This window comes from Squalius cephalus (genome assembly GCF_949319135.1).
Source record: "Squalius cephalus genome assembly, chromosome: 5".
In the NCBI taxonomy this organism is placed as follows: domain Eukaryota; kingdom Metazoa; phylum Chordata; class Actinopteri; order Cypriniformes; family Leuciscidae; genus Squalius; species Squalius cephalus.
In genome coordinates, this window is record NC_137126.1 from 21,939,478 (window position 1) to 21,952,929 (window position 13,452).

The following is a 13,452-nucleotide window of genomic DNA, read 5'->3' on the forward strand; positions in this document are numbered from 1 at the left end:
GTAAAGTAAAGTCAAGTAAGTAAGTAAGTAAAGTAAAGTAAGTTAAGTAAGTAAAGTAAAGTCAAGTAAGTAAGTAAGTAAAGTAAAGTCAAGTAAGTAAGTAAGTAAGTAAAGTTAAGTAAGTAAGTAAGTAAAGTAAGTAAGTAAGTAAAGTAAAGTAAGTAAGTAAGTAAGTAAAGTAAAGTAAGTAAGTAAGTAAAGTAAGTAAGTAAAGTAAGTAAGTAAGTAGTAAAGTAAGTAAGTAAGTAAAGTAAGTAAAGTAAAGTTAAGTAAGTAAGTAAAGTAAAGTAAAGTAAAGTTAAGTAAGTAAGTAAGTAAAGTTAAATAAGTAAGTAAAGTAAAGTAAGAAAGTAAAGTAAGTAAGTAAAGTTAAGTAAAGTAAAGTTAAGTAAGTAAGTAAGTAAAGTCAAGTCAAGTCAAGTCAGTAAGTAAGTAAAGTTAAATAAGTAAGTAAAGTAAAGTAAGAAAGTAAAGTAAGTAAGTAAAGTTAAGTAAGTAAGTAAAGTTAAGTAAGTAAGTAAGAAAGTTAAGTAAGTAAGTAAGTAAAGTTAAGTAAGTAAGTAAGTAAGTAAGTAAGTAAATAAATAAATATATATATATATAATGTATATATATGAAAAACTTTATTAATCCCGATAGGGAAACTGGTTTGCCACCAACTTAGACCATACAGCCAACAAACACAATACACAACTAACAGACAGATAAATAATTCTGCATTAAGAGACTATTAAAACCTGATTAAGAACCAGTGAGACATGATTAAAAAAAAAAAAAAAAGATTCAGTTTCACAATTCAAAAGTACAGAATGCAAAAAACTGTAAAAAATTATATTTAACAATTAACAGTGTTCGTTGAAATATCTGACCGCTGCAGGAACAAAAGATGTAATTCGCACACTAGAGCACCGAGGCATTACCAATCGCTCACTGAAATAGCTTCAGAGTCCTTTAAAAAAAAATTGTGAAGTAGATGGCCTTCAAAAAGCAAGACAATTTTTAGTTTCGCCCTAATCCTCTTCTCCACAGTAACCTCAAATAAGTCTGGGGTAAGACCAATAACAGAACCAGCTCTTTTGATCAGCTTATTTATCCTATTTTTGTCCTCAACAGATATGCTGCCCCCCCCTGCAAAGTGCAGCATAAAAAAGAGCACTAGCTAAGATCCCTTGATAAAAAAACATCTAAAAGCTTTGTGCTGATGTTGAATGATCTGATGATTAAAGAGATAGTTCACCTGAATGAATTTCTTTCTTCTTTTGAAGAATGTCGGTAACCAAACAGTTGATGGACCCCATTGACTTCCATAGTATTTTTTTTTTCTCCATTCTAGGGAATTCGATGGGGCCCATCAACTGTTTGGTTACCCATATTCTTCAAAATATCTTCTTTTGTGTTCAACAGAAGAAAGAAATTCATACAGGTTTGGAACAAGGGTGTGTGAATGATGACAAAATGTTCACTTTTGGGTGAACTATCCCTTTTAATTAACTCAACTTGGTATTTGGATTCATCCATGTTCTTTCTGCGATTTAAGTCTTAGCAATTCATTTCAATGGTTAATCGTTTATTTCACATCCATACTACACTGTCCAATCCACTCAGAATTAGAGATGTCAAGATGGATTCATTAGATGGATTTTTTTAAGAATACTACTTATAAGTCTTAGCTTATAAATATTAACTAGGTCAGTTGTTGCTTCATAACCTTCCTGCAGGTCAAGTCACAATCTAATATTCCTAAGGGAAACTTTCACCATGGCTGAGTTTGTAAATTCACCCACAAACCAAATTGAGTCGATAATACCAATAGTGGTTTCGTGAGAGCTCTTCTCAGAACACACTGTACATTTTTAAGACGTGTTTGATTGCTCAGTTTAAATGAACAATTGTCCATTGCTTGAAAAGAAGAACTGTGTAAAACGCACAAGCAAAACTGAAGCTTTGTTCTATAACTAAAACATGATGAACAAGCCTGAGGGAAGCTGCCCAGCCTCGATGCAGCTGTGACATCTGTTTGCGGTTGAATACTGAACTTTGAATAATACAAAGAGAGAGCCCTACCCTCCATATTAATTTCTCTGTCATTCAACGTCCTCAGTAAGGGAGCTTCGGCCCGCTCGTGTCGTAAGATCCGGAGCAGGATGCTGGCCAGCAGGGTGCGGTCCTGCCCACAAACGTGAGCCAACGCATAGATCACATGATAGTCTTTCTGCAGGATGAGCTGGGGATGGACAGCGGGAGCATGTCAGCAAAAGATGCTTTATTCAAAAACTATGTTCTAAGAAAATGTTTCTAACATTCACGATAAGTCCTGAAAACATTATTTCTGAAGGTTCAAAACAATTTGAAAACACTTTTTTTTTTTCTTGGTTAAGCGAATATAAAGGTAACATTCAATTTCATCTTTTTGCAAACATTATGGGAAGGTTAATTTTGAATGTTCTTTGGACATTCTGAACGAAGATCCAACTAAAACATTTTTGGGGAAAAAACATGAATAATGTATAAATAATACTAACATTTTGTGAACATTAGTAAAGACCAGGTAACTTTAAACAAACATCCTATTAACGTTATTGGAAGAATCTTTGTTTATAACTTTAGAACGGAAGCCAAAGCTCTGAGAATGTTCCCTGTTAGCTGGGAATCTAGCAAAGTTTCATTTTTAAAAAAATGTTAAATTGCTTTAATTCTTTTTGTAACCAGCATGGGGTGCGTTTCCCGAAAGCATCTTTAGCAAACTATATGGCTGCAAGTTCCGACATTATCAGCATAGTTCAACGAGTCTGTGTTTCCCGAAACCCTAGTTCCAACGAACATTCGCAAACAGCATCGCAAAGTTGTGTGGTCTGAACGACGGCTCTCGACCTGTGGTTACAAGCATAGTTTCTTGTTTTCATGACAGGTTGACTTAATAAATTCCTATCTTGAGCAAAATAAGCAAGCTAGCATTCAGTACAATCTGTATCTTTTATTTGGAATATGAATATGTATGAGAAATAGTCCTCAGATACAATGTCCATAATTTATAGCAAAACATCTAGCATTAATTTGATGACAAACAGATTCATTAAAATAAGAAGAACCACCAACGTGGTTAAACAAACACTTTGCGACAATATGGTTTCGGGAAACAGTCGTGACTAGCTAGATGATTTCTTTAACGATGCATCGTACTATGGGAGTTAAAGGTTGTATCAGTGATTTCAGGCCCAAAAAAAAATTTTATCGCATTCATCTAATCTTTCCTAACGATCCGCTAGCTGCCCGCCCCATAAGCATGCCATCAAAAAAACGCGTCTCTGTAGGCAGCCTAGGCTCTGAGATCTGCACACAAAAACAATTGGTTTCACCAACCACTCAAAACCAAAACAAATAGTGTTCCGACCAATCACAGACAGGGGGAGGGAGTTGTGAGGTTTTGAGCCAGCTTCTTCTTCAGCTCCGACTTCGAGTGCAGCCGTGCACGAGCTCGAAACCTCACAACACCCTCCCCCTGTCTGTGATTGGTTGGAACACTATTTGTTTTGGTTTTGAGTGGTTGGTGAAACCAATTGTTTTTGTGTGCAGATCTCAGAGCCTAGGCTGCCTACAGAGACGCGTTTTTTTGACGGCATGCTTATGGGGCGGGCAGCTAGCGGATCGTTAGGAAAGATTAGATGAATGTGATCATTTTTTTGGGGGCCTGAAATCACTGATACAACCTTTAAGCAGCGAGTTGCATCGTTTTACGGAAACGCACCCCTGTATGGTTAACTACAAAGCCACATCCCCATCTGTGTGTAAATAATTACCATGTGCACACTCACTTCTTTGAATTCACTGTACTCTTCCTCAGGCATGATCTTCTCCATGGAGAATCGCACTCTTACGCGGAGTGAGCCTGGTTCGATTCCCTTCAGCGGCACATAGGAGCTCAGAGGAAACCACTCATCGATCATTTGCCCCCTCTGCAGCTTGCTCAGCTGGCAACGCATGAACACTGAACACATACAGAAGAGAAACAAATTAGAGAAGAGCAGTAGTCGTGCTTTGCTCTACAAAGTGCCAGCAGAGGGCGCACTTGTGCAAGGAAAAAAGAACGGAGGGATTAAAGGAATGTTCAGCAAAAACTAAGCTCTATGTATGGAGCATCTGTGACATGCTGACAATTACCACAGATAATATCTGATAATAGCAGATCAAGGTTACAATTAATATGCACAGCACCAGACAATAAACATCAAAATTATATTCAATACACTACCACTGATTTTTTTTTTAAAGAAATTAATATTTCTATTCAGCCAGGATGCATATCTATTTCAGATTTCTATTTCAAATAAATAGGTTTCTTTTGAACTTTCTATTAATCAAATAATCACAAAAAAACAACGTACCAGTTTTCACAAAAATATTAGCACAGCTGTTTTCAACATTAATAATAATAATAAATGTTTCTTGAGCACCAAATCAGCATATTACAATGATTTCTGAAGGATCATGTGACACTGAAGACTGAAGTAATTATGCTGAAAATACATCTTTAGGAATAAATGACCTTTTAAAATATATTAAAATTGAAATCAGCTATTTTATATTGTTATAAAATTTTACAATATTACTGTTTTTACTGTATTTTTGATCAAATAAATGCAGCCTTTGTGAGCATAAGAGACCCCAAACTTTTGAACGGTAATGTACTGTGTATATAAGGATACCAGAAAGTCCACTAACAGGAATGATGTCATTAAGACATAACAAAAAGTGTATCTAACTGTACAGCTTAAATAATACACTTACATTTAATTATTAGTGATTTAACAAAAATATAAGTTTTAGATTTGTGCTTTTAAACCCTCAGTATTGTAAATGCATTACTATAACAGCAAGAACCGAAATAAAAAGAGTTTTCTGTGGTAACTGACATTATGCCACAAATGCTGTCGACAGAGCTTCCGGAATATTCCTTTGACAGCTCATGGTCCATTAATGTCTTGCTGCCTAATTTTAAATATGATTATTAAGAAGTACATTTTATTTTTTAGTGCTTAACACCAAGACTGCCTCAATATAGACACTGTAGCTTTTTCTATTTGCTTCAGTCAGACAATCAGTCTTATATCATTCAGCTCATTTTATTTGTCTAACCAATCATATTTTTATCCACACTTGATACTTGCAGAGTGTTAATTTTGGACCAACTGTGAGGTATTATCAAAAATAATCATCACAATAATTGTAAGGGAAAGAACAGATAATGATACTCACAGATGTCACTTTCTTTGCTCTTCTTGGTCTTGTTGCTTAAGCTTATTTCGAATCTGTTGATGTCGCTTGACAGGTCACTGCAAGAAAGAAATAGAAATTAGAAACTTAAAGGAGAACTCCGGTCAATTTTAACATTGAGCTCATTTTTTTGTACATTTGGAGTGCTGTCAATACAGAGAACAACGACAAAAATCGGTGTTACCTACCTCTTAACATCCTTGATGTGTCATTACAAGTGCACAGAAAATGTGAGTGATTCCTTCTGAGTGAACACGAGTGAGTCTGACTGCAGTAGATGTGAAAGAAATGTATAAAAATGATGTTATTTAAGCCAGCGCAAATACCTGTATTTACATCCTGTTTTTCGGTTGAAGTCCAAAGTAGTCGATTGCAGAGTTCACACGCATAGGTTTAATACCTATGATCACGCGCGTGAACTCGGCAATCGACTACTTTGGACTTCAACCGAAAAACAGGATGTAAACAAAGGTATTTGCGCTGGCTTAAATAACATAATTTTTATACATTTCTTTCACATCTACTGCAGTCAGACTCACTCGTGTTCACTCAGAAGGAATCACTCACATTTTCTGTGCACTTGTAATGACACATCAAGGATGTTAAGAGGCTAAAAGCAGGTTTAGTACTTGCCCCATTGAAGTCAACAGGGTGCAAATTTTAAAAATAGAATAACTCGGTGTAGGCAACACCGATTTTTGTCGTTGTTCTCTGTATTGACAGCACTCCAAATGTACAAAAAAATGAGCTCAATGTTAAAATTGACCGGAGTTCTCCTTTAACCGAGCAACACTTTTTTAAGCTCTAAATGAGTCGAGAGTCACAATGAACTCACTCAAAGATGAACTCTTCAGTGAACACAGGGTTCTGTCCCTCTCTAGGGTGAGTCTTCGCCACCTGCACACTGTTCAGAGAGATGTTGCAGTAGGGGTTGGTGAAATGTTTGATGGGAAGTTTGTGGGCTTCCTCCACATACAGGACTAAACTGCTAACCTAAGGTGAGAGAATGACACGCAAACGTTAGATTTTTCCCTGCTCTGTAATGAATAAGTGATGAGATGTCAGACTTTGTCCAAAAATATGCCTGTGGTAATGAAGATGACGATGTTCTTTTTAGATTTAGCCCAAATGGCTCGACTGGGATCAGGTGCTCTGAAAGGGGTTTTCATCCCCCTGCTCACCGGCATCCAGACGGTTCAGCTGTGGCCCCTTCTGACAGCACATTCAGAGCCATCTGAACACCCGACTTCATGATTAAGGGAAAGACAGCCACAGCCACATGAAAACAGTGAGATTTCACACACAATGACTGCTCTCTCTTACCTGACGCAAACGCTTGTTGAATGTGGTCTGTAAGGGTTTCCTAAGATTATTGCAGAACGTCTGTAGGCATTTCAGCCAGTCCTGTGAGACAGACAGAGAGAATGTTTTTAATATATTTAATTATAAGAAGATGCAATAAGATTATCAAGCAAAGATGCATTTAATTGATCAAAAGTGACTAAGACTTTTACTGTTACCAAAAAACAAAAAAACATTTCAAATGAATGCTGTTCTTTTGAACTTTCTATTCATCAAAGACTGATGGAAAAAAAATAAAAAATCACGGTTTCCAAAAATGTTTTTGAGTTTTTAACATTCATCATATTAGAATGATTTCTGAAGGATCATGTGACACTGAAGACTGGAGTAATGATGCTGAAAATTCAGCTTTGACATCACAGGAATAAAATACATTTTATAATATATTCAAACTTACTTTAAATAACTACTAGAGTTTTAAACTCTACAACCACCAAACTCGGCTCAGACCTTCAGACTGTTCTGACATAGTGTGCTATATCTTTTCTAACTGATCTGACTTATGGTGTTCCAAAAAATGAAGATTAAAAATCATAAAAATCCCATAGACTTACATTGACGATATGTTCAAACTAAGCCTAACATCAAACTTCACCAATTTAAATTCCCAGAAGCACTTTAAACTCATTTAAGCTTTTATCTATCCATCCATCCATCCAACCATCCATCCATCCATCTTCTTATAGACTGTATTGCTTTCTAAACCATCAAACTTTAAGCTTAAAAACTATTTTAAACTTCAAACTATTTCAAACTTAAAACCTTTGAAAACCAAAGCTTTTAATACTTATTCAAACTTCAAAGTTTGTTTTGATAAACTATTTTTATTGTAGTTTTGATCAAATAAATGCAGCCTTAGTGAGCACAAGATAAATTTACATTAAAAACACTTTATTTGTCCCAATAAACTGTTTTTATTGTTGTTTTGATCAAATAAAACAACCTTAGTGAGCATAAAAATATTCCCAACCCTAAACCTTTGAATAGTAGTATATCTGAAGAGTTGCAAAAGCCTCTAAGTGCCATCTGAAATTTTCTTCTAGAATGATAATTTTTATAAAGCTTGTATATTTAAGTTAAGTAATTTCACTTAAATGACAATTAATAGGTAATTTGCATTGCCATTTAAGTGAAATTATTGAACATAAATATACAAGCTTGATAAAAATGATCATTCTAGAGGAAAATTTCAGATGGCACTTAGAGGCTTTTGCATCTGAACTCTTCATATGTAGAAGAGATATGTACCTGTGCCTGCTCAGGTGTCTCTCCAGCAAAGTAGAAAATGTACTGCTCCTCACTAAAGTGCTGAATCACAATCTGGAAACAGTTTGGCCTGGACAAAAAAATAACATCAACAGAAAACATGTAACGTCCATCTGCAAATGGCACACTGGCCCCAAATTGAATTGAATTACATACAACATATCAAACCAAGAATCATCTGCAAGCAAATAATGATCAGAATTAAAGACCCCAGTGGCTTGAGCTGCATTTCAATCACATACCTGCCAAACAGACTGTCGTGGACCCCGTACACAGAGCACACACTCAGATCGATTAGTCCTTTGGGTTTGGTGGCTCGCTTCTCACTCTCAAAATAAATAAGCTGAGCGTCGTTGCCCTCCAGGATGAAGTATAAGTGCTTCCAGCGCTTGCCCTTACCTGTGGAAGTACAAATGAAAAGGTGAGCAAGATGCTTTAGAATTACATTACCTTCTTAAAGGGTATAAACATTTCAGATCAAGGGAACCAAACTATGGGAGAACACCTGATTTATTTGTGTCATACATTTTTATGAGACGCACATATCAATTTTTGCACAGGGAGCCTGTATAATAAAAGATTTTAGTACACATTCAACTAGCTGAATGCTAAATACGAACAACAGCTGAATGGCAACAAGAAAATGCATCAGAATTAGGGATGGGGTATTGACACAGGTTTCATGATTCGATTCGATTCACAAGCTCGATTCAATTCTGATTTTGATATCTATTAATTTGGATATAATATATCAGTTACAGTACATGTAACAAGTTGTAAATTCTACAGCCATTTTTAGATATAAATCAACAATCGAAAGTTGTATACAAACAAATGTTCGTTTCCACATTCTACAATGTATAACATTTAAGCAGCGGCTGTCATAACTTGATTTCACAACAGATTTATTCAAACATACATGAAATAATGAAGACATATTTAGCAATATGCTGCTCTCTAAAGTTATTTTCTTTCTAGTTGACTAATGAGCTACGAGCTTTGAATGGCTGAGGTAAATACAACGTTACGTGATTTTACATTGAAACATTGATTGAGCGATTACATGAAACATGATACATTTCAGTAAGCTGTACTGTAACTTTTGTTCATTCATGTTTATTTCATGCTATAACTAGTAGTAAAGAGGAAGAGATGATCAGTTCACATGCACTCTGAAGCACTTTCACTAGTTTGCTTGATGATTATGTAATCATAATGGCATAGTAAACAGATTTGGCTTGATGTCCATTATTAAAAGTTTACTCTTAAATTGAGATTGAGCATTTAGATTCTTCCCGCTTTGAGAAATATATAGAAAGATAAATTTAGGCTTAAGATGGAGAAGGAGGGATGCTTGAGTGACGACATCGGGATTGTAAGCTAAGGCGCTGCTTATATTTATTTATTTATGAATTTACATCCTAGACTTTATATAGTCACGTTACATTAAAGAGATCCAAAAAAGCATATTATTATTATTGGATGGCAGGAGGACTGCAAATTATTATTTTTTTGTTTACGCATCAACATGAAACAGCATAGACTAAAACATTGATCTTGGGATTTAAGAATTGATATTGGTGTATCAAAATGAATATTGATTAAAATTGATTAAATTATACAGTCAACTCAGCCCTAATCAGAACTGTGTGAAATTCATTTTAAAATGCAGAAAACTGAGGTACTGTATATTTACAACAATGCCTGAGCAAATACATCAAACTCATTTATTTATGTCTTCAATAGTAACAATTTAATTTGAGCCTGTATAATACAACCAGGAACTGAGATAAAATGATTTCAGTACACATTAAACCACCTGGATATTAAATACAAACAACAGTTGAATACCAACCAGACAAGGTGCTAGAAGTAATTCAGATTCATACCCTTTGATCAGTGAGAACACCCCACAGTGCGCCAAATCTCTTATTAAGCAAAGCCCCTGTCATTGAACTGGACAGCTCTATGTGTTCAGGTAAACGCTTTGCTTTTTGTTCTGCGTAGCTCATCCTGAGCGGTCTATGAAGAGCCTTGCTGAGCATTTCTCAGGTGATCAAAGACTGTCAAGGTTTGACAAAACCACACTCAGATGGGGCTTATGTGCTACAAATTACCCACATCCTCTCATGATCAACTCGCTGAGACAGATTGAGCACTGAATACAAATGTACTGAGTGTCAAACAGCCTTATATGTTGATAGTCAGTAAAAAGTCAATGGATGCAGTTGGCTGCATAAAAAAAGTAGCCTGTGGTACCTTTGTTGAAGAGAAGATATCCTTTCTTGACAATGTTTTTGTAGAAAGCATCTTTTGTTTTCCGTCGAATAGTGTTATATATTTCTCTGCCATCAACCACGTCTGAGAGGACTTGTTCTTTTTGCTAAACGGCAAAATAGACACAGTATTATGCTTGCTATTGAGATGATCTTCAGCGATATCTGAGCTTATTGGAATGACCTTTCATTTACCTGGACTGAGACAGGATCTTTCAGAGTGTAGCCCTCCACGATCTGCTCTTTTCGGTAACGTTCGATAATATCGTCAACACTGCCAGGAAGAGCATTATTCAATTAGAGACCAGCTGGATGTAAAGCTGAGTGATTTTTCATTACAGTGTGCAAAATTAAAAAGTATTACATTTTAATTAAATCAGCTCTGAGGCACAATATACGGGACAGGGTTTAATATATAAAATGCTTTCAGACAGGCAGCAAAAATCAGAATTTTGGAGCATATGACTGAAATCTCTTTAGTTTATTTGGAGTGTTAACAGAAATTATGTTTGCCAGTATATTAATATTTTATTATGTGTATGCACAAATTATTCAACTTTGTATGTAATAATCAAACACTTAAGTGAGGAGTTAGTTTGTATTAGAATTATAATAGTAAGAAATGTGGAACCATCTTGCAACCAAATCATTCATTTTATTGATAATATAATAATTACTATATATATATATATATATATATATATATATATATATATATATATATATATATATATATATATATATATATATATATATATATATATATATATATATATATATATGTATATATATATGTATGTATATATATATATATATATATATATATATATATATATATATATATATATGTATATATATGTATATATATATATATATATATATATATATATATATATATATATATATATTAGGGCTGTCAAACGATTAATCGCATCCAAAATAAAAGTTTGTTTTTACATAATATATGTGTGTGTACGGTGTATAATTATTTTCTATATATAAATACACACACATGCATGTATATATTTAAGAAATATTTGCATGTATATACTGTGTATATATATTTATATTATATATAATTTATATTATATATAAATATTTTATATATAAATAACACATTTTTCTTAAATATATATGCATGTGTGTGTATTTATATATAGAAAATAATTATACTCCATACACACACATATATTATGTAAACACAAACTTTTATTTTGGATGCGATTAATCGCGATTAATCGTTTGACAGCCCTAATATATATATATATGATAGGTTAATGCAAACACTGCTTAATAAGGTTAAGGATAAGGTTATTAATGCTGTCCTGATAGATGGGAAGGTGCTTCAGAGCAGGATATAAGTTACAAGCGGCCATTTTCAGCCAGATGCAACACAAGCAATGTCAAGGCACTTTAAAGCCTTTGCCTGGAGTCCTACCTGTTATAGTACCGCCCTCCCATCATGTACTGGTTGTTGGGAGTGGGGCTAATCTTGAACCTTTGGATGTTTTCATTGGTACGAAAGAAGAGGGAGTAGTCGCCTGGTGTGTTGTCTGACGGCCTGACCAGAAAGCTGCAGACCTGGCCAACTGGACAGCAGAGAAACAAAGTCAGAAGTGCTTTGAGTAGATTTAAATAGCAGATATGAAATAATAACAGCTTCTGTACTACTTTAACATAATAAATAATCTTTGATGAATTTGCCCCTTTTAGGTTTGCAAATATTAAAAGTTTGTAATCTATGCTAATGCATGTGAGTCTGGCCAAATATGACAAATTATGCATATAATGCCTTTTTATGATGCATTTAATGCGTTCATAAATCAAAAGTCCTAAACACATGCGCAATTTCATGATTTAAAGGAATAGTTAGCCCAAAAGTGGAAGTTATATCACCATTTAGTCTGTTCCTCCAACAAATCTATCAGTAAATAAACTGATAGGCCAATAATTATTTTGGCTAATAAGAGATAAAAGACTAATGTAGGATAACTGACCATTCAGTATGAAAATTTGATATTCACTTAATAACTTGATGAGTACAATATATTTTATTTACAGTAAACTTAAACATCTTTAGCTTTCTGGAGTGCTTTAATCTGTTGTGTCTTCTTTATTAAAAAACAAAACAAAAAAAACAACTGATCTTAGGTCTGTATTCCAAAGCATTCATGAATTACAACTGAATAGTGCATTTCCACATCTATGTTAAATAGGAGGATGACAGTTAATAGGTTTTAACTGTTAACTTTAAGTGGGTATTCGATGATGCCAAGTTAATCTAAATGTAAATATAAGGGACACAAGCATGAACAATTACATTTTAACTAACACTGAAAAGTGAAAAAAATACAAATAAAAAAATTGTAAAATTTCAAAATTTTCATTTTGGAATTACGCATTGAATTACGCATATGCTAGTGAAATGCATTGAGCACATCACTTGAAATCACCTGTCAGGTGTTTTTTTTAATAACATGCTCATTACACAAACATGCAATAGCCAGCATTTGATGTCACACTCATGTACCTGTCATTAGCAGGTTGTACGCCTCTTGTTTGCTTATCTTCCTGTGGTACCAGCTATGAAGATAGAAAAGGAAAAACAAAGGGAAACAGGAAATGAGACACAAGTAAGCAGGGCAGAGAGGGCAGCACCCCAGGCCCTGTGAGTCAGGTCTGAGTCAGAGGAGTCTAACACGGTCACAGCACAAGGGATCAACTCTGATCAGATCCACAGCCTCAGGCTCAAACCCTCTCTTTCATACTCAGGAGTGTAGCACTGCTCTCTGAATCTGACAGATGTTTCTTCTGCCATGGCACACTGAACTAACTAAAACAAACTGTGCAGAAGAGATACACATGTGAAGCTAAACAAAGATGGCAGCAGAGAAAATAATCGCTTCATGATTCTGAGCAATTTAGTCTGGTCAATTTGGATAGGATTATATTAACCTTCGCTGGTACACGTCGTAAATGCACCATTATGAGCGCAAAAATCATGTTTCTCCATTGACAGCCATTCAAAATGAACCATGTATCAAAAAAAAAAGAAATAAAGAATAATAATATAAAATATTTCATGATATTATAGTAGATGTTTTAATAGTGCCCATGTTTGGAGGGCTATTAAAAGTGCAACAGAAATGTTGTTTTATACTATATGTACTTACATTTTTCCCTCATGCGGATCTTCTTCTCGTCCCTGTGAATATATTCAAATAAATCAATTATTTAATGTGCAAATTATCACTTAAATCTTTGTAAGGAGTATTTA

General features: G+C 34.5%; 1 protein-coding gene across 2 annotated transcripts in view; it reads right to left on the minus strand.

Moving 5' to 3' along the window:
• rasa1a (RAS p21 protein activator (GTPase activating protein) 1a) overlaps nucleotides 1–13,452 on the minus strand; it is a 54,180-nt gene that overhangs the window by 14,153 nt on the left and 26,575 nt on the right. For both annotated transcript variants that reach the window (XM_079872244.1, XM_079872245.1), the window contains exons 6-17: nucleotides 13,349–13,380; nucleotides 12,706–12,758; nucleotides 11,614–11,764; nucleotides 10,371–10,449; nucleotides 10,159–10,282; nucleotides 8,142–8,298; nucleotides 7,882–7,969; nucleotides 6,595–6,675; nucleotides 6,107–6,264; nucleotides 5,254–5,330; nucleotides 3,813–3,985; nucleotides 2,065–2,224 (exon numbers count right to left, since the gene is read on the minus strand). In XM_079872244.1, coding sequence (XP_079728370.1) covers nucleotides 2,065–2,224; nucleotides 3,813–3,985; nucleotides 5,254–5,330; nucleotides 6,107–6,264; nucleotides 6,595–6,675; nucleotides 7,882–7,969; nucleotides 8,142–8,298; nucleotides 10,159–10,282; nucleotides 10,371–10,449; nucleotides 11,614–11,764; nucleotides 12,706–12,758; nucleotides 13,349–13,380 — 1,333 coding nt within the window. The remainder of the gene's footprint in view (nucleotides 1–2,064; nucleotides 2,225–3,812; nucleotides 3,986–5,253; nucleotides 5,331–6,106; nucleotides 6,265–6,594; nucleotides 6,676–7,881; nucleotides 7,970–8,141; nucleotides 8,299–10,158; nucleotides 10,283–10,370; nucleotides 10,450–11,613; nucleotides 11,765–12,705; nucleotides 12,759–13,348; nucleotides 13,381–13,452) is intronic.